Below are 27,677 nucleotides of genomic sequence, written 5' to 3'. Positions count from 1 at the left end.
TAAGTGGGTACTGTTTGCGCCATGGGTCAACTAGGCCAAGAGTATTAGCCTATTGGCATAACAGTGTATGTCTAGTGGAAGATACCAACATGGTGTGGTCGCACTGTGGAATGAGCACATCATTAAAGTCTCCTCCCATGGTTGTTGTTACTGGAAATGAGTCTGCTTGTATTTGGATCAAAGTGGAGAGGGTTGACTCATGTGGAGTTGGAGGGGCGCAGACGCTAACAAGTGTCAGCGGTTGACCATCTAATGAGCCTGTAATAGCTACATAACGGCCCAAGTCATCTGTGCGTACTGAACTTGCCACTAAGGAGAAGGACTTACTAAGAAGAATAACTACTCCCCTGGAGCCCTTGGTAAAGCCAAAGTGGTAAACTCATCATAATCATAACTGTCAAAGCTGCATCGTGTAGCCAAAAGTTGAATCTTCTTGAGAAAAGGGATAGCTGGGGCATGTCCCTTGACATAGAAAAACTGCTTCATGTTATATCTTTGTTATTCATACCATAAACTTTCCATGACATCACTCTGTATGCGTCTGGTCTGTCATTTAGAAAACTGACCTCTGTCATCCCTAGCGGATGTATTGCAGTAGATGTTGTAGAGGTCTCAGTGACTCATGTAAATGACAAGTATAAACAACACGCCGTCCCACCCTAACTACCCTCACCCCACACTTCCACCCCAGAGGTTTCTGTCGCATTGAAAAGCAAAAACATTATAATCATTTAAAGCAAACCATATAAGAATTAACAAGAGAACAGAAAAGGAATCAAATAAAAAGGGAAAGAGGAGGAGAGCTTGCAATGGCCACCAAGTGAGATACAAGTGCTTGTGTCTGCCATGGCCTCCAAAAATTAATATACTCACATGCAGATGCTCACAATAGACAGTCTGTCAGACCCTCAAGTGTATGGGTGCCAAGGATGAAGTCAAAAGGGTAAAGAACCCTGCCAGGCATTGAATATAGCAGAATACCTGTCATTGTAAGTATAATACCCCATCCAGTCGGGTGAGGTAGAACCATGCCGCATGGTCTCCAGACTGTCACATATCAAGTTGATGTGGCAGTCGCCGTTCCACAACGTGAGGTTCCGCCCCTTGATACACTTGGAGGCTTGCTTCTCATTGTTCCCGGACTTAGCAATCTTTACCTCTGGCTGACGCAAGTGCGGTCTCAGACGCCTTCACACTCTGCGACTTGGGTATCCCCCCCCACACTGAAAGTAGGATTTGCACGCCAGTCTGCACTGCCATGTCCAGTGTGAAAGACAAGCCATTCTTCGACCCAGGTCCAGGCTTGCCAGGATTGCCAAAGAAGTTCACCTTCTCATTAAGGAGAATCTTCAGTTTTGCCAGGTACGTTAGCATGCAGCTTAGGCCCATGGCTCACGTTTTGTTTAACTTGGTCAAAGGTGCAGCGCAGCTGCTGGACAATGCAAGTGTAATCTGATAATCTGAGGATTTAATGTGAGTTGAAGTTCTCGATGCCCACGGGAGACCTTTAGGATGATGTCTCTGTTCCACAAGTTAAGAAAGCAAGCAATCATTGTATGAGGTGGAGCACCTGGAGGGGTCCTCGGTTACAATGCAAAGAGTGCTCATTCTGTTCGGAAACAATGTAAAAATGTCACATCGGGGAACTGGGTTTTAAACCATTCTTCCAAGAATTCTTCGGCGTTGGGTTCCTCTATTTGCTTGGGGAAGCCCACAAATCGGAGGTTGTTGAGTCGTATTCGTCCCTCTGCATCCATGCAAAGTTTGTGAGTCATTGTTTTCCGTTTTCTCCCCTGGGACTGTGTCTGGAACTATCATCCAGGCAGAGCGGACTTGCGAGGCTGCTGCAGCAGTGATCGCGGCGGACTGGCTCTGTGGCATAGGATTCCGTGAGGGTGGGACTGCCCAACTTAATGGACTATATCAGACCACAGGAGGTACCCCGTAAACCACAGTGAGACTGGGGCTGTACATTATATCAAACAACAATGTCTCCATGTGGATTTCATTGTAAGGACCAGTTATGCAAAAGCAAACCATTAAATAGAGAACTTGTAGGAGGAATAAATCAACATAGGAAAAACACAGGGAGACGGGAGGTGTAGAGTTACATGTATTTAAGAATGCTCAGCACATGATGGACATATTAAACATCATATGTACAGCTCATATGGACAAGAAGCACTGCGTGACATTTACTGGCAATGTAACCAACAAAATACTGTGCACAAGTGCTCGTGAAAATTGTGACGGCGCAAGTGACACATGAAGTGGTATATACAGCGGTGAAAAACGGGGCGCAACAGGGAGAACAATGATACAATAAATCTGACAAATTTAGGGCATCCAAACAATTACTGCTGGAAATTCACAAAGAACAATAGATCGAATGCCCATAGCAAAGGGGCGCCAAAATTAACACTGTTGAAGTCGACGGCGTTTCGGCCTGTAGAGATCTAGGCCATCATCAGGACTGGTTACACATACTTTGGTGCAGTGCTAGGGGTAAGAGAGAGACATATCTCAGGGAGAAACTTTTTTAGAATGGACCATTAGAAGGAAGAGGAGAAAGATAAAAAACGTACAAGGACGTGGTCGCGAGTGACTGTGAGCGGCGGTTGGTGACCGGCAGGGCACCCTAGATAACGTAGGAAGTGCAGGCGAAAGCGCGTGAGTGAACATGACCAAGGTGAAAAGAAAAGAAAGGGGAGAAAAGGAGGAGGGAGGGCGACGTTCAAGGGGACACAACAGGGGACAAGGCAGAGGCGTCTATGGAGAGACGAAGACGCTGAGTGAATCTGACAGACAAACGGTGTAGTTTAGGTGATGTGCCAGAGGACGCAACAATTGACAAGGTGGAGGCGCCTGTGAACTTAATGGACTAGCCAGCTGCAGCACAATCCACCACTCTCTACTGGAACTGTTGCAGGGGCATTGCCTCCGTGTCTGCTGACCCGTTTGCATATCCAGGGCCTTGTTTAGTAGTCTTGATGAGTACCAGTGTTGGCCCTCAGCTTCTGATCAATAACTTGCATCTCAGTCCATTCAGAACAACTGAGCTAAAATGTCCTAATGACTTATAGCAGCTACATTTTGTGGGAGGGTTCCGTGGTAAAGTGGAAGGCAGAGACTAGTTTAGTAGAGTGGAGCTGAATAAACCCCCATCCCACCAGATAACTTTGGTTTTCAGACTACGGAGTCAATGCAGGCTGTCTCATCCACATTGTAGGATTAAGACAGCCAGCATGGGAACTCATAATCTTGTGCAAACACACATCACGTCCACCATAGCCATCAGCCTGCTCCTCGCTCCTGGATATATATGCCTATGTGACACACATGGCACATGCTGCATGCAACCCCTCACACACTGCACATCTAGGTGGTGAGAGTAGAGGCCCCAGAAAGTATGGTTTGCACAAGTTCTATAGGGGGAGTTTGATAGTTCTTGATGTAGGCTGGTATGAGTCTTCAACTATTTCCCTAATTGGAGAAGCGTTGGGTTTGTCCTGATGCTTATGGATATGGGGATGTTGTTCCAGGTCCTGAGCGCATGAATGAAAAAGGCCTTTTGTCTTGTTTTTTTGTTTTGACAATCTGATAGTGTCCTGGCTGCGGGTGTGCTGAGAACTACCAGGGATGGTGAGCTTGTCTGCAAGATAAGCAGGTATGCATTATAATTTTAAGGCATCTTTTGTGGATGTTCTTTACTTGGTGTCATTATATAGCCTGTGGGTGCATGGGTTCTGCTCTTGTCAGTTGGATCTGTGCTGGCAAGAGGGGAGCCACGTCCAAGGCATGTTATCGTTAAATTCAGTCTTTGGGTACTTGGGCTGTGTTGGAGTTGAATCTACAATTTAGTGACAACTTGCCGGCACACAGCCTGCCTTGTGACACCTGAATTCATTTGTGTGCAGATGAAGAAAGTGGTGCTGCTTTACCGAAGCCTCATCAGCTGTCTTCATTCCCTGGGACCTTACGCTGTAGCGCCAGCCTAGTGTTCACGTGTGCGTAGGACCAGGGATTTGGCTATTTTTACATGTATTGGTGGTTCGCTTTGAGTATTGCCAGTGAAAGTCTTTGTTTAACAGCAAGTGTGTTCTGCCTACAGATCTTGAGCAAGGGGGTTTAAGCGCATCATGTTTATCAGTGTAGCGCGCTTTCTGTCATTTGCTGCACTCCAGGCAAGCGCGAGTCAAATTTTGCGTGTGTGGCACCTGGTGCCCTCTAGAGAAGGAACTTCAGCGTGTCATTCTCTTTGTGGAGCGTGCTTCCTCGCATCACGTGTGAAGCCTTGGTTGTCTAGTGAGCTGATGCACGTATAAGCGACCAGCGGAGAGCTGTGTTTTCTCGCATCTCATCTGTAACCTTGCCGCTGCACGCCATAAAGCACTACCGTTCCTAATTCACACTGCTTAACAAGAACATTTACCTGCATTATCTTGCTAAATACGGAGGAACGAACTAGCGCTCTCTGCAGTGTTTCCTCCTGCACTTTCCAAACCTCAAACTTGAGTGTGTGGAGCATATTCAGGAAGTTTCAAGCTCCACTCCTATTGACTGTTGAACTCCCATTATAGGAAAGGTGCTTTTCTCAATATTGTAATAGCTGTCACTAATAGGTTCCAATTCCATTATAATACCCCGCTGTTCCTATCTGATCAGGGCTTTCCTCCAATCATTTAGGAAGATTGATAGATATTTTCAAACTATTTCATAGCCCTGGATGGTCAACATGTTTGAGCTGAGAGAAAAAAAGCATTATTGTTGGGTGTCTTTCGGGAAAAAAGGTCAGCGTATCTTCAATGTTCTTTCTGCCTGTTGTTCTTGATGCTGAAAATCGTCCTATTCAAGATACTTAGAAGGAAGCGAAATTATACCTAGAATGGTGATTTGCCAAGGAGACCAACATCGCACTGACAAGATACAAGATCTACACACCCCAAAAGTCCAGAAGAATCCATTGATGGCTTTGTTTTTAGATTGGGGAAGTTACCTACAAAGTGCCAGTTTGGCAGATGACTGATAAACGAATACAAGATCAATTAATAGTACAATGTCGGAGAACAAAATCAGGAAAGTTTATGGGCAGCGAAAAACCCTTCTTTATTGCCAAATTGCCTAAGTTGTGGAAGAATCTGAGTATTGTATGCATGAGATGAGCAAGAGCGATATAGCAGAGGGTGGGGATGGTGTGTCCACCAGTCATAAAAAGGAAGCAGAGCAAGAGACCGTCAGTGTTTTGAATAATTATGGATCAAGTTAGAAGAAATTTGAAAAGAAAATAATACCAGTGGGCAAATTCCTTCAGAAAAATGTGTTTTAGGTGTGGAAGTAATACTCATTTAGGGGATTCCAAATCTAGTTTTGCTGCCAACAAAGTGTTTGAAGTGTAGACGTAGAGGGCACTATGCAAGGAGGTGCAAAAGTAATAATACATCTAGAGTTGCAGTGACAGACATTGCTGACTTCTCTCCAAATAATAGTGAAGATCGCATTTTGAGTGTGAAGCATGATAATGTTGATGTAGGCAGGAATTCTCTCCCAGTGTGCAAGTTTCAAATCATGGGTAAAGAGATAAATGTAGTGGTGAATTCAGGATCCATGTTTACCACTATTCCTCAAAATCTATTTTTTGAGATTTGGCCTGAGGTGGTTCTTTCTCCCAAGGATCCTAGGATTTTTATCCTGCTCCCATTAAATTTGAGTCCGGAAAAGTTCAAGGGAAGCTTTATGTGGCAGAAGATGATCCACCAATCTTAGTGTGGGTTCACCAATATCACCTGCATATTATTATAAATACCAGGGCGCCCAACCAGGATATGGTGGTGGAGGAGGTGTGCATTGATAATATTTTTGAGATAGCCAAGGACGTATTTGGAGAATTTTTGGCCAGTTGAAGGGGGCTGTACATGAGATAGCAATTAGGAACCAAGCTATACCAGTAAAACACAAAGTTAGGAGGATGCCCATAATATTTAGAAGTGAGATGAGAAAAATGCTTGATGAAATGCTTTGTGAGGTAATAATATTGGAGCCGGTGTAAGCCAGAAGTTGGGTGTCTCCTGCTGTCATCACTAAGAAGGCTGATGGGCGTCTGCGTTTTTGAGTGTGAAGTGTGAGCCATGAAATTGTAACTGATAGTTTCCCTTTGCCTAATATGAACAAGATGAATTTGTCATTGAATTGGGCAAAGTTTTTCTCCAAACTAGACCTTAAGAGTGCTTATCATCGTATTCTTCTTTATGAGAAATCCAAAAATGTAACAGCATTCATTACTATGGAGGGGACATTTCAATTGACTAGGATGCTGTTTGACCTTTCCTCAGCTGCCAGTGTTTTTCAGCAGATGATGTCAGAGGTGTTCCCTGGAATGAAGAACATCATATACTTTGAAGATGATATTCTAGTTTTTGGGAAGTCTGAGGAAGAACACAATTGTGTCCTTCAACAAACTTTGAGGAGATTATCGGAGGTAGGCCTCACTGTGAGGAAAGACATGTGCAAATTACTGGTACAGGAGATAGAGTATTTGGGGCTATAACAAGTGAAGGTGACCTGACGAAAGATGATCTTCTCAAAGCTGTAAGTATGGATCCCACTCCTCGAGACAAATACCAATTGTTTCATTTATGGAGCTTGTGGAGTATTATTCAAAATTGTTGACAGATTCCCTGAAAAAACTGAAAGTTGGCGTATATGGTTGAGGAAAGGCTGTGTGTTTGAAGAAGTGAGCAGCGGAGTACTTTTGAGTGTATAAAACAAGAGATCTGTGCGGCTGAGATACTTGTGCCTGTTGATACCTCACTCAAAGCAATCATAACGATCGATGCCAGTGCCTCTGGCATTGGTGCAATTTTGTCCCAGATGCACAATAGAACAGGTAAAACTGAGGTCTTTGCTTCGACTCCTTAACAGACACAGAATGTAATTATTCGTTGATTGAGCGAGAAGCACTGGCAGCAGCTTGGAGTGTTGAATATTTTCGTACTTATGTGTGGGGCTTGATGTTTGTGCTCCGTACTGACCACAACCTTTAGTAAAAGTTATGGAGGAGCAGGTAAAGGGTCCGCCAGACTAGCAAGATTGGCCACAAGGTTGCAAGAGTACCAGTTTAAGGCGGAATATATTTCAGGAGGAAAAATGCTCAAGCAGATTGCTTGTCCCAGCTCTCATTGGGTTGGAGAGATTTAGATAAGGAGGCTGTAATGACGAAAGAGCAGGAAGGAGCTGTAGCGTTCTTAGCGAAAAATGAAAAGGACAGTAGAGGAGCATTTACCATGGAGGAGTGGGAGAGCAAGATGGAGGTTGATGGTCTTGAGGGAAGTAAAGGAAATGCTAGTACAAGGTGGCAGTAGGGAAAGTGCTGTGTATAGATACGTTAGGCCCTTTGTCAAAGTTTTTGCGGAATTGTCCATGTGGGGACTTAAGGTGGTGAAGAGAATGAAAAAGTATGTCCCTCCGATAGGACTGAGAAAGCGTATGATAAAATTGGCTCATGAGGGGCATCTCGAGCAGACTGTAACTAAAAAAGTTTACTAGAAAATGTGGCGAGGCTTGGGTTGGATGAGGAAGTAACAAGTTGGGTTGCTAGCTGTCAAGACCGCAAGGAGAGTGGGAAAAGGCTTAAAACTGGGGTACAATCACAAAGTGGTCATATTGAAAATCCAGGAAAACCATGGTGCAATATGTGCATGGATTTTATTGGTCCAATGCAAGGCTTGAAACCTGAATTGAGATGTGCTTTGGTGATGATGGATGTATATTCTAAGTGGCTGGTGGTAAATTTTATGGAGGAAGTGATAATAAAAAATGCCATCTTGGTGTTGGAGAGAGTTATTAGAGAGGAGGGATTTCCCAGAATTCTCATTTCTGACAATGGCACACAGCTCATGTCATTGGAGATAAAAGTATTTTTAGAGAAGTGTGGTATCGAATACAGACAAACCGCTCTGTACAACCCACAAGGCAGTGGCCTTGTAGAGAGGGCCAATTGGTTGGTAAGGGGTACCATCTAGATGAGTCTTCGATGCGGAAAGGATGTGGAGAGAATGGTTTGGGATATGGTGTGGGATTATAAATCTACAGAGATTGAGGCTATTAAAATGTATCCCTTTGAATGCATGAGAGATGAAGCCGGGAAGAAGTTGCTTCCTGCATGGTTATTTGCCACATGGGTGTATGGATAAGCTTGAGGAGGGAATTGTGTGTAGTAAAAAAGACAAAGTGGAAGCCGGAGATGGGGTCAAGATCAAGAAGGGACGTTTGGAAGCGGGTTTGTCCAAGTTTTGGGGTTCTTTCAAGTCCGGTTGGTTCATGATTGGCATGTGGTGCTTGAGCATGCGGATAACTGGAATAAGAGGAGAGTTGTGGTATACCAGAAGAGTGGTGAATACAGTCAATCATCATACCATGACTATAATGACATTAGTTGTGTTATGTTTATGGAGGATCTTATTGGTAGTAAATAAGGGGAGGTGGTGAAAGGGGAGAAGTGTTGTTGAACAGGAGTCAAAGAAATCGTAAAAAAACGTACACTTAAGTGTCTATGTAAAGTAATATAATTTGCTGTGTTTATAAGTTGACCATGTGTGCACTTTAGGGATTATGAAAAGTAATACGTTTTTACTTTGTTCTTTGGTGGGTTTGTCTTTTTGTAGAGTCTTGTATTTAAGTGTCCTTTTTCTCATTTAAAAAAATAAAAAAAAATGTATCTGGTGTTTCATTATTGTATGTTTATTATTGTAAAAGGAGAGATGTGTTATGTCTGTGAGGCATCTTTTGTTGATGTTCTTTATTTGATTTCATTATAGAGCCTTTAGGTGCATAGGTTCTACTCTTGTCTGTTGTATCTGTGGTGGCAAGAGGGGAGCTACGTTCAAGGCAGGGTATCAATAAACTCAGTCTTTTGGCACCTGGACTGTGTTAGAGTGATCACTACAGTATGCTTCTTGTGATGGCTTTCTATGTGATGCAGCTGGTTTTGAAGATGGTGTGAGCCGACAAGGGGAGCAAATGGAGTGGGTGATGGGATCTTATTTCTTCAGGTCCTGTATGAGATGTGCTGCGGCTTGTAGAATGTCCCTAAATGTCTGGGAGCCCATGGAGTAGCGAATTACCACCATCTAGATGCCAGAGTACAAGAGTTTGAGCAGAACTTCTGAAGTTGCTTTCTGGAAGAAACTGTTTGATTTTCTTTAGAAGAGAGAGCTGGACTTGGCAATCTTTGTGTTTTGTGGTAGTGTGTCCCTTGGGGATGAGGTTGGTGTACACTGTGAATCAGTGACCTGGCATTCGGTGAGAGTTGGGGTTGGAAACTATCAAGATTCATGTCATTGTTCCAGGTTTAGCTGTGTCTCGTACCAAACACCAGTCTGTTATACACAGTTTATGAACATCAATACTATTACTATCGGTCTATAAGAAAATTACCTACAAAAATCTAATTGGATATAAATATAACATTATTTAAAGTGGTCTGCTGCGTAAGTGAGACTAAACATGCCAAAAATAAAAATCCTTCCTATTTTTACATACTGTGAAAGGACTATGGTCTACATCTGTTCCTTTGATCTTTAGAGATGGACTGTTTATGCACGGAGAATGTTTACCGCTGGCTCTGCAGAGCAGGGTACAGACCTGTCAGCAAACTGGTGATCTGTGAAAGCAACAAGTCACTGGAAGAGGCAATGTTGGACGACCTGCCAGACAGAGATGGCAGGAGGCAATGGAGAAGAGTTGCAACCAAATATATTTTCAGAAGAAGATGCCATGAATTAAAAAAAAAAAGCACTATTTTACTACAAGAAGCTAAGAAAAACGTCAGAGTAGTTATCTGGTTTCTTAAACATTTCTGAAAGAAAACCCAGTAATACGTATCCAGTGACATCACAGGAGTAAATACCGCTGTATATATATAATATGGAGCTAATAAAAACAGGACAGTCAGATAGCCAAACTGAATTTTGCTTTGAAAACATGAATATCCTCAGTCCTGTAGAAGAGGATGGGGCGCTCTACCTTAAGAATGAATAACGGGAGCGGGCATCATGGAGGACTGCCCACTTGTATTGTTATATTTGTTGATTAAGCACTGTAGTATTTCAGGGTGGCAACTCCTGAAATCTCAGGCATTCGTCTGTTTCATTGGATATTTAGATTTCATATGGGAAAGAGAATTGCGGAAAGGAGTATGCAAGAGTGATTGATAGCTTAACAATGCGCCATTCAGTAGTTTTTAGAAATTCAGTTTGCCTGTTTCTGTTTAACTTTATTTATGCCTAATTACACCCTTAAGTTTTGTCTTAGAATAACTTTATTTTCTCTGAATGTACCAACATTTGACTTCCGTATTCATTCACTCTTTAAAACAAGTCATTAACCTTTAATAACGTGAACCTGGGACAAACAAAATAAGCGTGACTATTTCTGAAATGTTGAGTTTGAGTAAATAGATGTCACCACGTGGCTAGTAATGCTTTGGCAATGTGGAGCAATGGACACGTGTTTCTTTAGTCGTGCTCTTGTTATACAATAGAGCAACCTGGGGCATTACAAAGGCAGGTTTTCCTAACATTGTGTCTCTGTTTTCATAACCGACTCTGCCTCCCTTGTGAAAGAAATGAAGTTGCTAAGCTACAGGGATTGAATTGTAAGTAGGATGAATTTTAAGGTTTCTTGTACATAAAGATTTATCTTTCATTCTCCATTTAAACAAATTAATGAATGGCTTGCTGAAAGGAAGCTTACTGCTCAATTAATGAATGATGACTAATTTTGTGGAAAATATCAATATGGTATATGTTTTTTCTTCATAGGATAAACGTATAAAATCTATGGAGCCAGGTTGACCATGCAAGTGGCAGGCTTCACGTAAACAACTTACCGGAAAACCTGAAAAAGCCTTCTTGTGGCGAAGCTGGGCAGACAACCATCCAAAATGATTGTGGAGAGAAGCCATCTTTGTTCTTTCACTTTGCCTATGACGGGCCTCTTCACGCTGATGACTGGATTAGTGGTTGCCGCAGAACTGAAGAACAGCACTTTAAATAGCACAGATAGCTTGTTGGAATCAGTGCCTGTGATCACTGCCAGACTAGACCATGTTATTGCTAAGGAGGGGAGTAGTGCCTTGATCAAATGCAATGTCTTTGGGAACCCAAGTCCAAGCTTTCAGTGGTACAACTCAAATGGGTTTTTACAGGAAGAAGATGGAGGTAGGCATTTTTTTACATTTCAAACTGTTTGTCATTCTTATTCTCATGAAAAGTTCAAAGTCACTAACCTCTTTCTCTTATTATCAGTTGAAAGAACAACAGTTCATGTATGTTGCCAAGGAAATACATGTATGGACCTCATATTTAAAGTTTCAACAACTATCTGTTACATTACAATCTTGGTGAAGAATTATTTGTTTTTTTGTTCCATTTAAATTGAGGGCCCAGAAATAAAAAACTTTAATAAGATACCTTGGACTTACAATTAGTGTGTATAATATAACAAAATTAGAAAGTGTGCTCGAGAAATGTTACTTAAAGAAAATAAGAGATTAAAAAAAAAAAACTAGAAAGTGCAATGCTTGTTTTCTCCTTTGCTTTACGCAACATACCATTCAAATAGCTCGGTGTAAGCCACCTGTCACCATCCTCAAAGTTTGTCAACCACATCATTAAAGTCTCAAGGAGAACCAAACTTTATTTTTTGTGGAGGGTCTTTGGAAGATGTCTCTATTTGGGTTATTTAAAGAAATGCTCCGTTAGAAAATAACAAACGTAATCGGCGTGCCAGTGTAATATTCACCCAGTATTAAAGTGCGAAAAAACGTACAAAAAACTCCCAATACCCTCAATTTTACACTAGTTGCTACACAGTAAGTAGTGGGGGAGACTTAGGCACACCAATGCGGTTTGCAGGAGTTAGGAAACCCAGCCATTTCTATTCTGGTATAGAAGCTGCACGAATTTATTGGATCTGGATGTGTGTGCTTTTTATTAATACTTTCCTTGCACAAAAAGGGTATGCAACGCATGCATCTCCATGTTTCAAAACAAATTGCTTTCAGATGTGAAATTTGTTATGGTTTAGTTGATGGCCTCATTCTGATATTTTGATTAGAATGTGTGGAACTTGAAATGTAGGTGCTGATCTGCGTAAATATGGAGGGTCACACCGTTCCCTTGCATCTTATGTCCAAGGCAGAGAACTAAAATCAGTCCAGGTAAAATATATTCACAACAGACTTACACTACGAATAATATGCGAGTCTGGCTGATTTCATGCGAGCCTCAGATTAAAGGGGCAGGCATCAGCCCCCATGAGCAGTTTGCATTATTTAAGGTCAAGTACTTCATTTCACAGCAAAGTATCTACAAATGTATTGACCCACAGAACATATGTGCTGCAGTCAGTTTCAGAAGAAATTAATTTAACAATTCAATGCTTCAGTCTACCACAAGGTCCAGAAACAATTTCTCCAAAGCCGCAGATCATACAGTATAGGGCAAAATGTAGCATCGGATTAAAAGGACTGGGTGCACAGCAGGCCAGTGTTAATCTAAAACCCACATGGTAATGTGCATCAGCCACCTTACAATGGGGATATAAGACACTATATGAATGCAGTTAATATACAATGTAGTGCGCCCGACTGGAAATCAATAGAAATGCAAGGAGCAATAGCAGGTAAACAGGTACCCCGAGCCAATTAACCCATCAAGTTTGCTGAACCAGGAGAAAAACCTGCCAGGTATTATGCTCCAGTATGCCAGCGTTGCTCAAGACACTAGTGGTGGTGCTTATTAACACAAGAGCTACTTGTGCCTTTCAGGGTAGTACAGTGGGTATAGGTTATTCATTACCCTGGGTTTACAGACCCAGGACTTTCACACTAGGCGTATCCACCAGAAAAGACTCTCGAGGGGTGCAACTTTGCCCACTGTATATAAGTATGTAAATAGCACATTGCTGGCCCTTGTTGGCATTTAGTTCATTATGAAAGAATCCATGCCCAGAGTATTTCCACATAGCTCTGTATGTAAAGCACCATTGCCATACCCAATTTCACACTGCCCTACGTATGAAGGAAACATTGTTATTAAAATGCTCTTTTATGCATTGCCTTACTTTTATATCACTATTGCGGTGTATATTAGCACAGTGTATGAAGCATCTGTGGTGCACCAGTGTCCATTTGATCATCTGAAACTTATAAAGATGTATAAAACCTGTAAGGGGGGGGGGGGAGTCCTACAATCTTATTGTGTACTTTCAACCCAGATCTGTGACTGGGGTTGAGTGTCTGAAAAGTTTCAGCGCTCCGTCCATCATCTCCTTGTGTTTGCTTTGTTCGCCCTAAGTTGACAGGGTCATTTGCTCACTTTGCCAGTGGATTCAAGCTAGCCTGGCTGATGAGGGGTGTTACCCCGAAACCGGTCCCAGGATGCTTGTTTCTGGTTCAGGAAAGACCTGGCTTGGCATTTTGGGCTGGACTGTTCCCATAAGGCGCAGGGTCAAGACTGATTTGCATATGGCTTGGTCTGATTTGAGGTGGTGAAGTAAGCTAAAGAACGATGATGGATTCAACCCAGATCTGTGACTGGAAGGGAGTGTCTGAAAAGTTTCAGAGCTCCGTCCATCATCTCCTTGTGTGTACTTTTGGGATGGTCATAAAATACTTTATTTGCAACATATTTGAACCCATCCTACATACCTAGTTCAATTTGCTCTTTCAAAGTGCTACGGGAAGTATGTACTCCTTCCCGTTCCCTGAGGGAAAAGCAGTCAATTATGTCAGTGTGGATACATTCCCCAGCACCTACCATTACCTCCTCGATCCTCTCTCTTATCTTCGTTACGCAATGAGACCCCTGTGCCTCGTAGACACACCCCCTATCCAAATATAAAACTCCCACCTCCGCCACGCCTCCAGTTCTTTTTGGTCTGTAGACACAATGGGTGGGTGCTGCGTGCTTGCTCCAGCAAGGGTTGCTTTACTGAGTTTGCACTTTGCTCTCACTGGATCGCATTCCTTCCTTGAGAGTGCTTTTCTCGTGGCAGAGGCTACAGAAGCTTCCCAGCGTCCTCGTGGGCCTGTGTGCACACATCTTAGCGGTGTTCTGATTGAAGTGCGGTAATGCGAGAATGGCTATGCAGAGAGTCCTGAGTTGGGGGAATCCTTGGCCTATTGAAAGCCCTGGGCTTGTCAGGGCACTTCAGAGCAGTGCTCTGACTGTTGCTCTAGCAGGATAGGCATACTGAGGCCCATGCTGTCGGCTTTTGGTTATTCCATTACGCATGTTTATGGGAGTGCTGCGCCTCTCGGAGTATGGAATGAGTGACAGCCTGAGATAGAATGCCTCTTTTTTGATGGTAAAACAGTCACTAAAGGTAGGACAAACTTTTTGTTTAACATGTATAGCTGTGCTGTACTTTTTTGTTTGTCTGTTTCCTGAACTATGGCCTGTCCAGTTTATCATTGACGGTTGGTTTTCCTCTGTGTTCTGACTCAGCTTCTGCATTGCTGTGAATGCAGGCCAGGAGGTGTCTTTTCTGGTGGCATCCCCCGGGCTGCTGAGTGCCTGTGGCATAGTAATTTGGTGTAAATTGAACATGAGCGTCTGGCCTCCCATGCATTGCTACATATCATTGTTTTTTTTCTGCCAGGTGTGCACAGCAGAGTAGAAGTAGGGTAGTTTTCTGGCCCGGGGCTATGTTTGCCCGGCCGTAGGTCTACGATGCCTTTCTCCAGCCGGGGATGTGTTCCTGGTTGGCCATGCAACCAGCTGTTCTCCGTTCTACAGCAGGAGGCTCTGTTATTGCAGAGAAGGTGACAACTTTGTTTTGTGTTGACTGTTCCTTCTGCTGGACTCCTAATTTCTGAAATTCTCAGCAGGCTTGGATGTTTGGGTGGGGGGAGTCATTCTGGTTTAGTGATTTTGGTTGTCGCCTCTTGTTCTGTGGTTATGGGCTGGACTCCCTGTGTTTCACTCATTGTGCGTGTTCAGTTACATTGTTAGAGCATGGTTATTTCTTTGAAGCTTCTTTGCTCTGTTTTCTTCCGTCCAGAGGGCTGCAAGCCTCTCCTCTGGCCAGGATTGGCTATAGGGGTTGCTGGGATTACAGTGTCTCCACAGCACATTGGCCTACGTGGCTCTATGTGTTGTGCCGGAGCCGGTGACCAGTTTTTGACTGCTGGTCAGGGCTTTGTGTATGGCCAGTGTGATGTGCTCCATCTGCGCTTGGTGCACAGGTTTTTGTTTTTTTCTTGCGCCACTGCTCTGTTAACCTGGCCAGAGGTATGCTATGCCTTTATCTGGCCACGGGGTGTATGTTACGGTTGCTGTGGCTAACTGCTGATCTCCTGATGCTATTGCTCAAGGTCGTTGTCTTGGGTCTATGGTGTTGGAGTCCTCACTACTGCAATTCATTCCTGTCTGTATCCTAGTGGGGCACTTGTGGCTCCTGGTCTCTCCTAATCCAGGGATGTGTTCTGTTTGTCGGGCTGCAGTCTTTTGACCTGGGGGATGGTCTTATGATCGCTCTCTGCCGGTTATGTTTGTACTGCTTGCGTCCAGCGGTCTGCAGTGCCTTCCTCTGGCTGGGATGGGCTTATCTGGGGTCCCAGGGTGGTGGTGTCTTCTCGGCTTCCAGTTGTTTGGCCAACAGGGCTCTCTGTGTTGAGTCTCTTTGGGTGGTCTGTTGCCAGTAGCCTATCGGAGGTGTGTGCAGTTTTAGATGGTCTTTTACAGGCCTGACTCTGGGGGAATCCTTGGACTGCGTAAATCCCTGGTCTTGTTGGAATGCTTCATTGCCATGATGTGACAGTCGCTCTAGCAGGATGGGCCAGCAGTGGCAGAGTGGAGCTGCCTGCTTTCAGCCTTCCAATTACGTGTGATTTAGGTGCGTGCTGGTCCTCTCAGAGAATGCAGTATATAACAGCCTGCGAGGGATGCTGTGCTCCTTGCTGATGTCAAAATGGTCACTGATCGTTAATCAAGTGGGGGGTCTTCCTTGCATCTGGATAGTTTCTGTTGGGTTGTGTGCTATACCTCTCACAATACCATGTCTGGTTTTGTTCTGTCTTGTGTGTGGGCCTCCATTTATGCACTTCTGTTATATTGTTCTCTGTTTGCTTCTGGTGTACAGTGTTTTGTGGCTTTCTTTATGGTTCAGTTTGGACTTTACCCTCCTTCTGCTCCATGATGGAGGGGTTGGGAAGTGCACGAGTTCTAGGGAAGCTTACCTAATGTAATATGGGCGTAATGCCGGTCCGGTCTATCTGGATCTGGTGTTGTGGCTGAACCCCGCGTGATGGTTTGCGGCAATTTTTATGTGGGGAAATGGCTAGTACTTCCGGGTGGCGGTGTCAGGTGACTGCCTGGAGTACTACGGTGGGCACCATTTTGTAATGGTCATTTGGAGGTATATACTGCGGTGTAGCGGATGGCAAGATATGGTATTAATGGTTCTAATATGTTCTGCTCATGCAGAGGTAATAGGTGACAAGTAAACCTGTTTCCCTGTAAAAAGCCTGGTGACGGGGTGATATGCTAAGTACGTGCACCATATGATGGTGGTCATACGGGCGTATTGATGATGGCTATCTTTCTGATACCACATGCAGACTTTAACATTATATTTCTGCGGTGGTGAGGGAGGGATGGAGTTGCAGTCGGGTTGGGGCGGGTTTGTAATTCCCGATTAAATGTAATGCGGGTCATCTGCGAGTCTCTGGTGAGGAGTGGTCATGTTACGAGGAGCGTGGGTAAGACTGCCTGCAGCTGCTAGCTAGGATGCTGGGCAGTGGGAAAGAAACAGGGACATTGGTGGAGACTAGTCATGTAGGTCAGGAGGTCTTGTGTTTCTGGGTTATATTACATGTTCTGCGCGGCATATGGGAGGTGGAAGTAGCCTGGGGTGGAAGAGGACATGTCATATAATTTGGAGACTTTTATGGAGTTGGCAACCAGAAAAAGCGAAGAAGTGGCCCTGCTGTGGGTGGAGAGAAGGAGAAGGACATGTTGGATATTATGTACGGTATATCTTCTCCTAGGGCCAAACATAGATGATGCGTGCCCTTATGAGGGGGCAAAAATTGACCTTTATATTAATAGTCTCCCAGCCATACGTGCATTTCTGCATCTTTGTTTAGTCCTAGTGTCACTGTCTTGAACTTGAGAATAAGTTTGCTTTTTCGTCTTCTGAATTTCAGTTCACGATCTCCCCCACTTTTGACTAGACGGGCAACTTCCAGACCAAAGAAGGTGAAGTCTTTCTTGTGTGGATGCATGCGATGAAAGTGTTCTGTGAGTGGGTGGCCAGTGTTGTGCTTATGTATGTTTCAATAGTGTTCTTGTGTCCGGATGCGTAGTGGTCGGATCGTGCTCCCAATGTATGGGAGATTGCAAGGACAGAGGATTACATAAATGGTGAATTTACTGTTGCAATCGATCCATTCCGTGATGGTAAATTCTTTTCCTTGAGGCATTAGTACCTTAGTCGTTTTGCTTATGCTCAATTTGCAAATGCTGCAGTTTTAACATGTATGAAAGCCTTGTGGTCTGTCCAAGAATGTGGCGATGGGTTTCCTTTTATCTTCGAATTCCGATTTGCATAATAGGCTCTTTAGGTTGGCTGACCTCGGATCCAAAAGTAGCTAACGTTCCTCAGTTATTGTTATTGTTACTGAAGGTCATTTCCGGATAGTTTTTGAGGTGGTCAGTTAGGCTGGGTTTGTGTTGTAAGAGATGCCAGTGACGTTTCAGGTTTGTCTTGTGTGGTGATGTCCATTATGGTAGTCTGTAATGAAGTGGTTCATAGTGTTGCCCTTCTGCTGACGCTTAGGTTGGAGCGTATTTTTCCGTTCGATTTGTGATACTGAGGTGAGCGTGTTGTGATCATATCCTCGTTGTTTGTCGTGATATAGTTTCCTGTACTTTTTCCATAAAAACCTGGTCTTCACTGCAGTTTCTGCGCATTCTGAGTAGTTCCCCGTTCGGGATGTTCCTTACATTGTGTCGCGGATGGCAACTATCTGCTCTCAATATAGAATTGGTAGCTGTTTCTTTCCTATGGAGTTTGCTCTGCAGGGTGTTATCTATAACATATAGCGTCAGATCCAGGAAGTTGATCTCCTTCTGTGAGTAGGTATGTGTGGTTTTAATACCCCAGGGATTTTTATCCAATCTTTCAAGAAATCGTTGGAGTAATGCCATGTCACCCTGCCAAATGCAGAGAATATCATCAATATATCTTCTCCACAATACAATGTGGGTTGTGAACTCCGCGAAGTCTTGATTCCAGAGCCAAAATTTCTCCAGGTGGCTCATGAAGATGCATGCGTACGGCAGCGCACATTTGGCCCCCATGGCAGTTCCGCGTGTCTGCCTGTATATTTTGCCATTGAAGCTAAATATGTTGTTGTCCAAGCAGAGATCTAACATCTCTAGAACCATTGTGTTGGTCTCCAGAAAATTAGCTGATTGTGTCCAAAGTGATCGTTGAGATGCTGTAATGCCATCGCGATGTTCAATAGAGGTATAGAGACTGCGATGTCAATGCACACTAATACAAAGTCTGGTTCTCACGTGATGTCTTGTAGTTTGAGAAGGATGTCTTTGGTGTCTTGGATGAATGATGGAATATCTCTCATCAGTACGTGTAGTTTCTTGTCTATATATTCTCCTAACCTTGAGCATGGTGCATTGATACCCGCTATTATCGGTCTACCTGGTGGCGGGTACGTGCCTTTATGTATTTTGGGGAGAAGGTAAAAGGTCGGCATAGTGGGATGTGCTATGTACAGGAAAGCTTTTTCTGCCGAGGATATTAGGCCCAATGTTAACCACTTGTGGAACTTTTCTCTAATCAGTTTGAGAATATCCGGTGTAGGGTCTCGTGCTAGGAGTTGATAACATGTTTCATCTTCAAGTTGATGATTGGCTTCGAGGATATAATCATCAATAAGTAATGCTACTGGGTTTCCTCCCTTGTCCGCTTCTTTCTGGATTAGATCCTTTCTTTCTTGGAGCGTTTTAATAGTTGTTCTTTTCTTCCTGCGTGATGTTGTAGGGTAAGTATTTTGATTTCTTTTTATATTTGGTATATTCCTGTTCCAGATCATGCAGAACCCGCCTGGTGAAAGTGGGTGTGGTGGTTTGTTCAGAGCTGCCTTCTCATCCACTTAGTCTTCTTTTCTCATGTTAAGAGGTGCCTCCCTGCTCCCATCCCAAGGCGGGTCATCCCAGATCTGCTGGTTTGGGTCAGGAGGTGGGGGGTGTTTACTATATACTGACGGTCTCAGGGTGTTTCCACCAATGTTGGATCTGTGGCACCTCCTCTCTTGGGTGGCGGTCAGTCCATTCAACTGCTTATTCTTCCACCTACTACTTCCCCTGTAGTCTCCCGGGGTCTAAGTGGCTGCAATCTTTCTGCAGGTTGCATTCCTATACGTCCCCGTTTGTCTGTGTCTTTGGCGGTTTCTGAGGTTCGCTGTGGGGTCACGGCCTTTCCAGTTCCTGCCGTTCGGGCTGTGGGGAGGTCTACTCTGGTTGCCTGGGTATTATTTACCCTAATGGCTGTTCTTGCACTATTCCCCAATTTTTTGTCTGGGGCAAGGGGTGGATGCCCTACCGATTCCTTGGCCTGTGAGCCCATTGTTTTCTTCCCTCAATTTTCCTTGCGCCAGAGGTTTCTGTTTTGGATCCGGTTGTTCAGGTTACTCCGCCATGGTCTGTTCTATTTGTTCCCTCTGTTGTTGAAGATGGTGGGGGGCCTGGAGTGACGGGTTCCATTGGCTACGTCTGCTCTGTGGTTTCATAGTCTCCCACTGCCATCTCTGGCGTTTCCCGAGCTGGCGCCCTGCTGATTGGGTGGGGTTGCTTCATGTTACATGGTCTCTCAGCTTCTGTCACCTCTTCTGTGCTGGTGCCCGGTGGGGGTCTTCCTGGTCTTCTTATGCTCAGCATTGGTAGTCATTTGGGGCTTGGTGTGATGTACGAATATGGTTACGTTTTCTTTTTCTCTGCCTCAGGTGCTGCTGGTCCTCCAAGATGGCCTTTTGAGGCTTTACTAGCTACTGGATGGGTTCTGATGGTCCGTCTGGGTCTCATCTAAGGGTTCTTTCAGGGGTGGTCCATTCTCCGTCCATTCCCTCAGGTGGTGTGGCCCTCTTGGGCTTTTATCTGGTTTTGAGGGCTCTCCGGTGCCCCCCGTTTTACTCTCTATCATCCTTTGGGGTTATTCCTTCTGGCTTTGCAGGTATTTTGTTCTGGTGGCGGTAATGTTGGCTCACGGACTGAGGGACATTGACTTGTTGTCTTGTCTGTCTCCTTTCTTTCCTGTGTTTGGGGCCAGTTTTGGCTCTGTGGTTCTGTCCGCTGTGTTGGAGCTGGACTGTCTTTTCTGTTTGTTTGACATAACTGTGCATCATGTTTGGGTGCTTCTACGCTGATGCTTTGACAGTTGGCCTGGCCTTTTTTGGCTTGGTATGTCTAATTGCGTAATGGAGATAAGCGAGAGGATGAAAAGGTAATGCTTCTATTACTTATCTCCATTATGGCTCTACCTTCTCTAGGTTTTCAAGCCAACTGTGTCTGTGGTGGGTGGCCTGTGACGTACAGGAGGCGTGGTGGAGGGGGGCGGTTTTTATATGGGTAGGGGGTGTGTCTACGAGGCACAGGTGCCTCATTGCGTTATGGCGTTAAGCAAAAGAGTAGGACTCGGAGTAATGTATTACCGGTAAGTAATAGAAGCATCTCACAGCAGTATAAGCCACAACAATCTAAGGCCTTAATTACTGCAATTCTCTGTATCTAGGACTTCTCATTACCTAGTCAAACATCTACCAGTCATCCAGATTGCTGACACTGGCTTTGATGCAGTCCCCTGTGTAATGCTCACATCTCAGGACACCTAGCCAGTTTGCAATTGACTCGCTGTGGCAAAGCTATTCTCTTTTAGATGTCTGCACCTGACACATGGCTTTCCATAGACAACCCACGTATTCCCTAACTGTGCTTTATAGGAATTTCAAATAAATAAATAACAAGCAGTTAGTGTCATAAAAGGGCATTGGTCATCTGCAGCACACCATCTACTAGCATTGTTGGATGAAGTTGCTGTCCAGTCGGCGCTGCTGATAGCTTTGTTATGAGCAGCACACACTTTAATGGCCACGCCAGCTAGGCGCACCCAGTTCAGTGCCAGCACCAAATAAGGCACTCCACCCATAAAGCAGCATCCCATTGTTATTTATAGCACCCATTCAGCTGCAACACCTATGTATAATTGTAGACCCATTAATTCTCATCCTAGGACTGTGGTAGAACCCATTAGGAACGCACAGGAAGTAACTTGTAGCATTCCCTGGATGGAGGCATGTGCCTTTACTTGCTCAAGCGTTAATGGAAACACCCATTGTGTGGTACCCTGGCAGTACTAATTGAGCAGCAACAAGCTGTACGTTACTGCCAGCACCGATTAATCAACAGCACCCAAATCTTCTGGAAGCCCTCCCTCATCGGCCATTAGCATTCTGTTCAGCCTAATGTTGATGGTAGAGTCCATGTGTAATATGACAATCATCAACCCACCAAGCCTCATTCTGCTGTAGTAGTAGTGTCCATCAAGCGGCCACCTGATGCTGCTAGCAGGAAATTGATGTTTCAGGAAGCACCCAGTGAGCAGCAGTGTTTCGATTGGAATCCATCCTGCAGGGCCCTGGTTTAGCGGCAGTAACCACTGAGCAGCAGTCCCCAAGGTTACAGGGAACAACGATGGTGCTCGTGCCTCCAGATGTTCGTGGAAACTTTTATCAGCCACTCTTGTAACTGTCGACACCCTAATGTTTCTGGTCACGTCCATTTAGGAGCAATTTGATGTACAGTGCAATCCGCCGCAGTGTAGTGGCAGCAGCACCCATGGGAAGCAGAAGATGCCCCGGAAGCGCATGATTATGTAATGTATGCCATTACAGGCCAATAAAGAGAAGCAAATATGAGCACCTGGAGTAATGCTATAATTCATAAAACGGATTGTATACTGTGCCTATATGTATTATGGGGAGATTGGCCATTGAGAGCGATTCATGTATGTGTTGTGTTTTTCGATGATATATTATTTGCAGTTTGAGCATTTTCTTCATTTCATGGATTTAATGTGATGCCATGTGTTTCAGTGGTTCCCGAGATTACCTCACTTCCGGTTAAGATAATGTTTATTCTGCAAGGATAGACAAGAGTACTTAGCTTTGGTAGGCTAGAATTGAATAAATAGTGGCATCTTACTGTAGGCGTTTGTCTCGATTAATCCTACTGTTCCCATGGTGACTACCAATCCTGATATATCCAGAGAGCACTGCAAGCTTTGTCTGACAGAGGAGACATTAGCTGCTGCCCCCAGAGATGTTAAATTGCACACTGTGAATTGCCTCTGCGATTTAAGTTACTTAGTTGAAAACGGCCCCTAGAGCGGTGCATTAAGACACTATAGGTTCGACGCATCTCTAATTTACAGTTTAATGCACTGTGTTTTTTTGGAAATCTGGCAGATGCCCATTTCGTCTTTGCCTCCTTCCTGGATTCCAAAGTAGAAACACTCATGAATACAGCACTTTCTGAGGCTGGAGTGACAAGAAACGTATGCGCCGTGTAAAAATACAGCACCCAGAGCTCATTTTTCACCTTTTAACGTTTCCTTTTCAAAGCCTTCAATTTACCCGTGATAAAATGTGTTTTTGCAGAATGAAATCTGTTCTTTAGAGATGGGGAAGCTAGCTCCTGCATTGGTGATAAAAGAAATGTGAAGGCCATGGCGTCATATCTTCGCAAGGTAAAGGGAGATAATCAGACGCAACAGGGCGCATTGTGTGGTAAATCCATTGTGTGGATTGCCCGCACGCTGCTGTGGTGTTCTGATAAGGATGCGGAATGCTTGCTGTGTAACCTTCTCCTTCCCACATTTATGTATCTACTTTCTTAGGACTTTACATCCAGTTAACAGGCAGACACGAGGTGGCTTAAAGGTTTTTAATGCTGTAAATAAGCGACAATGAAGTAGGAATAATGCGAAGTGATTCAATCTTTGAAAAACGGCCGACCAGGCAACATATGGTAGGTTTTCAGTGTCCTACCAATAGTTAATGTCGCTGCACCTGGTGTTCCTCGATGTTGTATAGTTCAGCACCTTGCTAGTGAAATGACTCACTACCATCAGCGCTATGTGGCACTAGAACAAGAATTGCCGCATCGCATTACAAAACGAGACGCATACTTTGACTTTCCCACGTTAAGATGTGTATTTATTTATTAGCATTACAGACAGCTAGGTAGGCTGCGGGGCGCGCGGGAAAGAAATGGCGCTGCCACTCTCCTTAAATGGGGGAAAAAGCTACTGGCCTCATTCCGTGAAAATTACCAGTAGAGCTTCCCTTGTCATAATGGGCATCCACAGAATTTTTTGCTGGGGAATTGGGGAGGGGGGGGGGGGGGGTTACATTGTCATCCATTCTCCACCGCTTTTTGACAATGTCAAAGGAGAGGGGCGTAGTCATTAAAGGGCAAGTGAAAAACATTGCTCAAACTGTAAACGTTGGCTACGTAAATTAACTGTAGTCTGTAAGGCACCTAAGTTATGGGAAGGGTGTTAGAAATCAGGAATAGTGGCACATTCACCTATTGACGTGTATTCCCACTCAGCTTCTGCATTGACATATTAATTTCCGGTCTCCTGTAGATTTATGGCTGCATTACTAGTGTCATCAACAAACAATCCCCTTTTCCCTACCAAGGCAATGGCTTCCTCGTACGAGATCTGCTGTATTTGCATGACTAAATATAAAAAGTTTTTATAGAATTGAGTTGACATGACAACAACTAATGCAACACCTCCCTCCTACAGTTACCATGCGAACAAACACAAACAGGGGGTTTTAGGAGGGGAAAGTATCTTGCGTTGCACCTTAAGATATTGTCACTTTATACGGACGCATTGAGGCACTGTCACAGCCACGGATTTTGGAAGTTATCATCATAAATACCCAGTAAGACCTAAATGGAAGAAATGGTGGCGGAAAGTCTTTTTAGAATTTAGTATCATCATACTGAAGCAGGGTCGGACTGGCCTATAGGGCAAACGAGCACTGCCCGATGGGCTGGTCTGACGGGTCAGTATGTAGGCCGTTTTTTAAGCAGTGTGCGGGCCTATTTTAAGACTAGGTAGGCCAGTATTTTACTGTTGATCTACCAGATATTACATACAACAAGCATTGCCTGCAGCAAACACAAATGCCTGCTGTCTCCCATACCTAGCAAATACCAATACTGGGCTGATTTGCAAAGGAGGGCCCGCTTAAGTTATACCGGTCTAATGGGGCCTCTTCTATTTTGGTGCCCGCATCGATTTTTGTCCCAATCCGACCCTATGCTGAAAATAGATCAGAATCTCTCACAATGCTGTGTTTCCTGCAACCGGAGCTGTTCTTTAAGAAGGTGTAGAGCAGGCCCCTCTGGATCCGGGCACCTTTTTAGGTCTTGTCTAGCGTTGGCAGCACGCATGCGCTGCTCTCGCCATGCGAGGGATTTTTGTAATCCATACTCTTTTGGAAGGGGATTTGTAGACCCACCCATTTTTTTAATTGGGTAGCGTCATCTTCCATGCAAAACACTGGCTTCTGATTGTAAAGGAGGCTTCTTAGTCCCTCCTTGTTGCCGCCTTGTCTGCTTTTGGCCCCACCCACCGGGACTGGATCGTTTACTTGTGGCGTTATCCAGTGCCCTTTAATTACTGGGAAGGCACTCTTTTTGCTGGTTTATTCATCCCAACATACGGCTTATGTACTGAAAAGTTTTTTCCCCCTCATGTTGTCCATGTTTCCCTGCTCCTAGCCTGCCCCATGCCCCCCCCCCCCTTTTTTTGTTCGCCCTGTCCGCTTTCACTACTTTCTAACGTCTGGTCTGCTTGCGAACGAAGGCGACCTCACGGCGCGCACTTCTCCTGCTTGGATCCGCCCGTGACTCTGGCAAGCCCACATCACTGAATGTGTGTATTTTATTTGGGTAAGCCTTCGCACTCAAGCGGTGCATTTTCAATGCAGAATTTACTTTAAAATCATAAGATACTGTTAACTGCTATGTATTTGCATACATTTTCTTGCGCACGCTCGCACCACAGACTACTGAAATACGCAGCATTTGTCATACATTTGGAGCACCAGAAAAACCTGCCTTGTATCCACCCCTGCCACTTGCAAACCGGACCCCTGCCATGGTGATTCCAGCTTTGCTCCTCGCAGGGCCCAGGTGAGGGAGCTCGCGCAGGCTGCAAGGTACGTTTCAAAATGGCTTTTGGAAGTTTGAGTGTTGTTGTAGTGCTGCAGGTGCGTTGTGCGCTCTGCGTGGTGTCAGCGGTGACTGGGCAAGATGGGGGCCAAGCAGGAGGGGTGACCGGTGTGCTATTGTCCCCCTTTCTTGTCCACGCTACCTGCTCTCTTGCGGCCACCTTTATTCCTTTCAAATGCAGTGTGTATGTCAGTTCCGAAAGTCGCTGAGGCCAAGGCCCTTAGGAGCCAGGGGAGTTCATGCGGGGATGTATACTGTGTATGTGGCATCCTCGGTGCTGCCAAGCATGGATACGAAGCTTGTGATACTCGTCTCTGGTATCTGCGTAGTTCTCGAACTTACGAACAGCTGTGTTTTTGGGCCGGTTTCATGCTAGTTGCAGAGTGGGCTGGTGGGGTGGTGTCAGTGCTCTTATCAGCTACCCGCCACAACTGTCAGAGGGCATGGCCCGTCTCTTGCAACAGTAAGTTTACATAAAGTTGTTGGGGGTCTTTTCACAGCCTCGGGCCGGCATCGGTGTTGTGGACAGGGCAGTCTATTACGCAAGATTTCAGTCCGCCTCAGATCGATGGATTTTCTGATGGACTGTTCGCCCAGTTTGCATTGCTTTCTTTACAATCCTTCCGGAATAGAATGCACTGTGAGGCCAATGTAACCTCTTGTCAGTGAATTCTGGACCTTAAATTGTTTATTTTTCATGGGTGGGTAAGAGGCCACCCGAGGCGGGTTGGCCAAGAATGATTGACAGATTGCAGAGAATAAATCTAACTTGCAATCTTGTAAGCAAGGAATTGTTGGAAAGTTTGTCATAAGATCAGTAGCCTTTACCTACATATTGGTTTGAAGTACATTTTCAAAAACACTTTGCTTCAGGAGGCTTTTGCTATTAAAATATGAAGTGAAGTCTGTCTTTTTTTATTTTTACAAGTGGAAAACATCACAATTAGTAGCTGGATTCCTTTAAAGGTTAAAACGTGTGTTCGTTTTTGTACTGTTTGTATTGTGTGCAACTAAATCCGTTTTTTCCACATCTAGAAAGATTTCTTCTATCACATCATATTGATTTGGCATACCCTTTCAGTTGAAAAAGACTCTAATTTTCTTCTAGAAAGACAACTACATACAGCACATCCTGGAAAGATTGCAAACAAATAAACCCATGCTCCTGTATTGTTCAAAAGACCAAATGTTTCTTCAGTATCAGCTATTTACCGATAGTGCTGCTGGTCTCACATTTTTATACACTTGGCAAATTTACTTCTGATGCTGTCACACTTTCTTTGTGTGTTGCACTCTTGTTTGGTTCTATATAAGCTGATGTTTGCTGTTAATAAAATTAACCAAAAGAGAAACGCTCACAATATGTTTACCATTTGAATTGTTTCAGTACCTCTAGTAAAAGAGAATTAGGGCTGTTTCCAGCAAGGCCTAAATAGTCCAGTCTCCCCTAATTACGGACACATTTTTCCTTGGTGAGGGCTAACCCCTTCTCAATGCAGCGATATCCGCACCATTGCCAATTCACAATTGGTTGGCGTGTGTTAAAGGGCCGAGTAAGAAAAGGGCGCTCGTCTGATAAAATGCAGCTTCTACATCCTGATAATGGTGCAACCAGCTGCCTGTAGGTAACCCAAAGAGGGTAGGACTTACGAGATTTTTCTATGATTTAGCTAGCATAGTAGCCTTTTGCTTGCATTTGGTTGGAAGTACGCTATCAAATACTTTACTTCTGAGAGCTGTGGCAATCATTTCTTTGATATAGAACTTAGTGTTGTCTCTTGGGTTGATTCTTTTTCAGTTCCATGGGTACCCTGTACAGCATTCTTGCTTTTATTTCAAATACGTTTCCCTCACTATTTCTTGAAATGTCACCTAACTGTTGTCATCAAATTCACTGGAACTAGGAATTGTACTAGAAGATTGTGAATTATCAAGCCTTTTTATAGCTGCCGACCTTGGAACTGTTGACATTACCGGCACATAACACACAATCCCACTCCACATAATTCCAGTACACTTAATTCCACATAATTCCACAGCACACCATGCCACTTAATTCCACTACACAAATCCACTCCACACAACTCTACGTCATACAACTAACTAATCCAACCCACACATTTCAACTACACACCACATACATACACTCCATAACACATAAGCCATTTACAATGCCAATAGCTCTAACTCAAACAAATGCGAGACCGATTGAATTTCCAATGCTTGTTTTAGAGGAAGATTTCACGTCTCCACTGCTATGACTCTCTAGTTATTTCGTGAATATTAAAGTTAAACTCAGGCGGGTTGTAATTAATAATTTACATAACCCTAGATGCGGTCTAC

The 27,677-nt window shown here is 44.3% G+C and overlaps 1 protein-coding gene across 5 annotated transcripts in view; it reads left to right on the top strand.

Annotated features, from left to right (window-relative positions):
• Positions 1 to 27,677, top strand: part of MFAP3L (microfibril associated protein 3 like) — a 465,114-nt gene that overhangs the window by 387,062 nt on the left and 50,375 nt on the right. For 4 of the 5 annotated variants that reach the window (XM_085641824.1, XM_085641828.1, XM_085641827.1 and 1 more), the window contains one exon: positions 10,818 to 11,216. In XM_085641824.1, coding sequence (XP_085497950.1) covers positions 10,940 to 11,216 — 277 coding nt within the window. In that variant the 5' untranslated portion in view covers positions 10,818 to 10,939. Of the gene's footprint in view, positions 1 to 3,647; positions 3,668 to 10,817; positions 11,217 to 27,677 lie in introns of those variants that run through there. The other variant, XM_085641826.1, reaches the window with a different exon arrangement.

Source organism: Triturus cristatus, chromosome 2_2, assembly GCF_964204655.1.
Source record: "Triturus cristatus chromosome 2_2, aTriCri1.1, whole genome shotgun sequence".
NCBI classification, from domain to species: Eukaryota; Metazoa; Chordata; class Amphibia; order Caudata; family Salamandridae; genus Triturus; species Triturus cristatus.
This window is presented reverse-complemented; position numbering and strand designations above follow the sequence as displayed.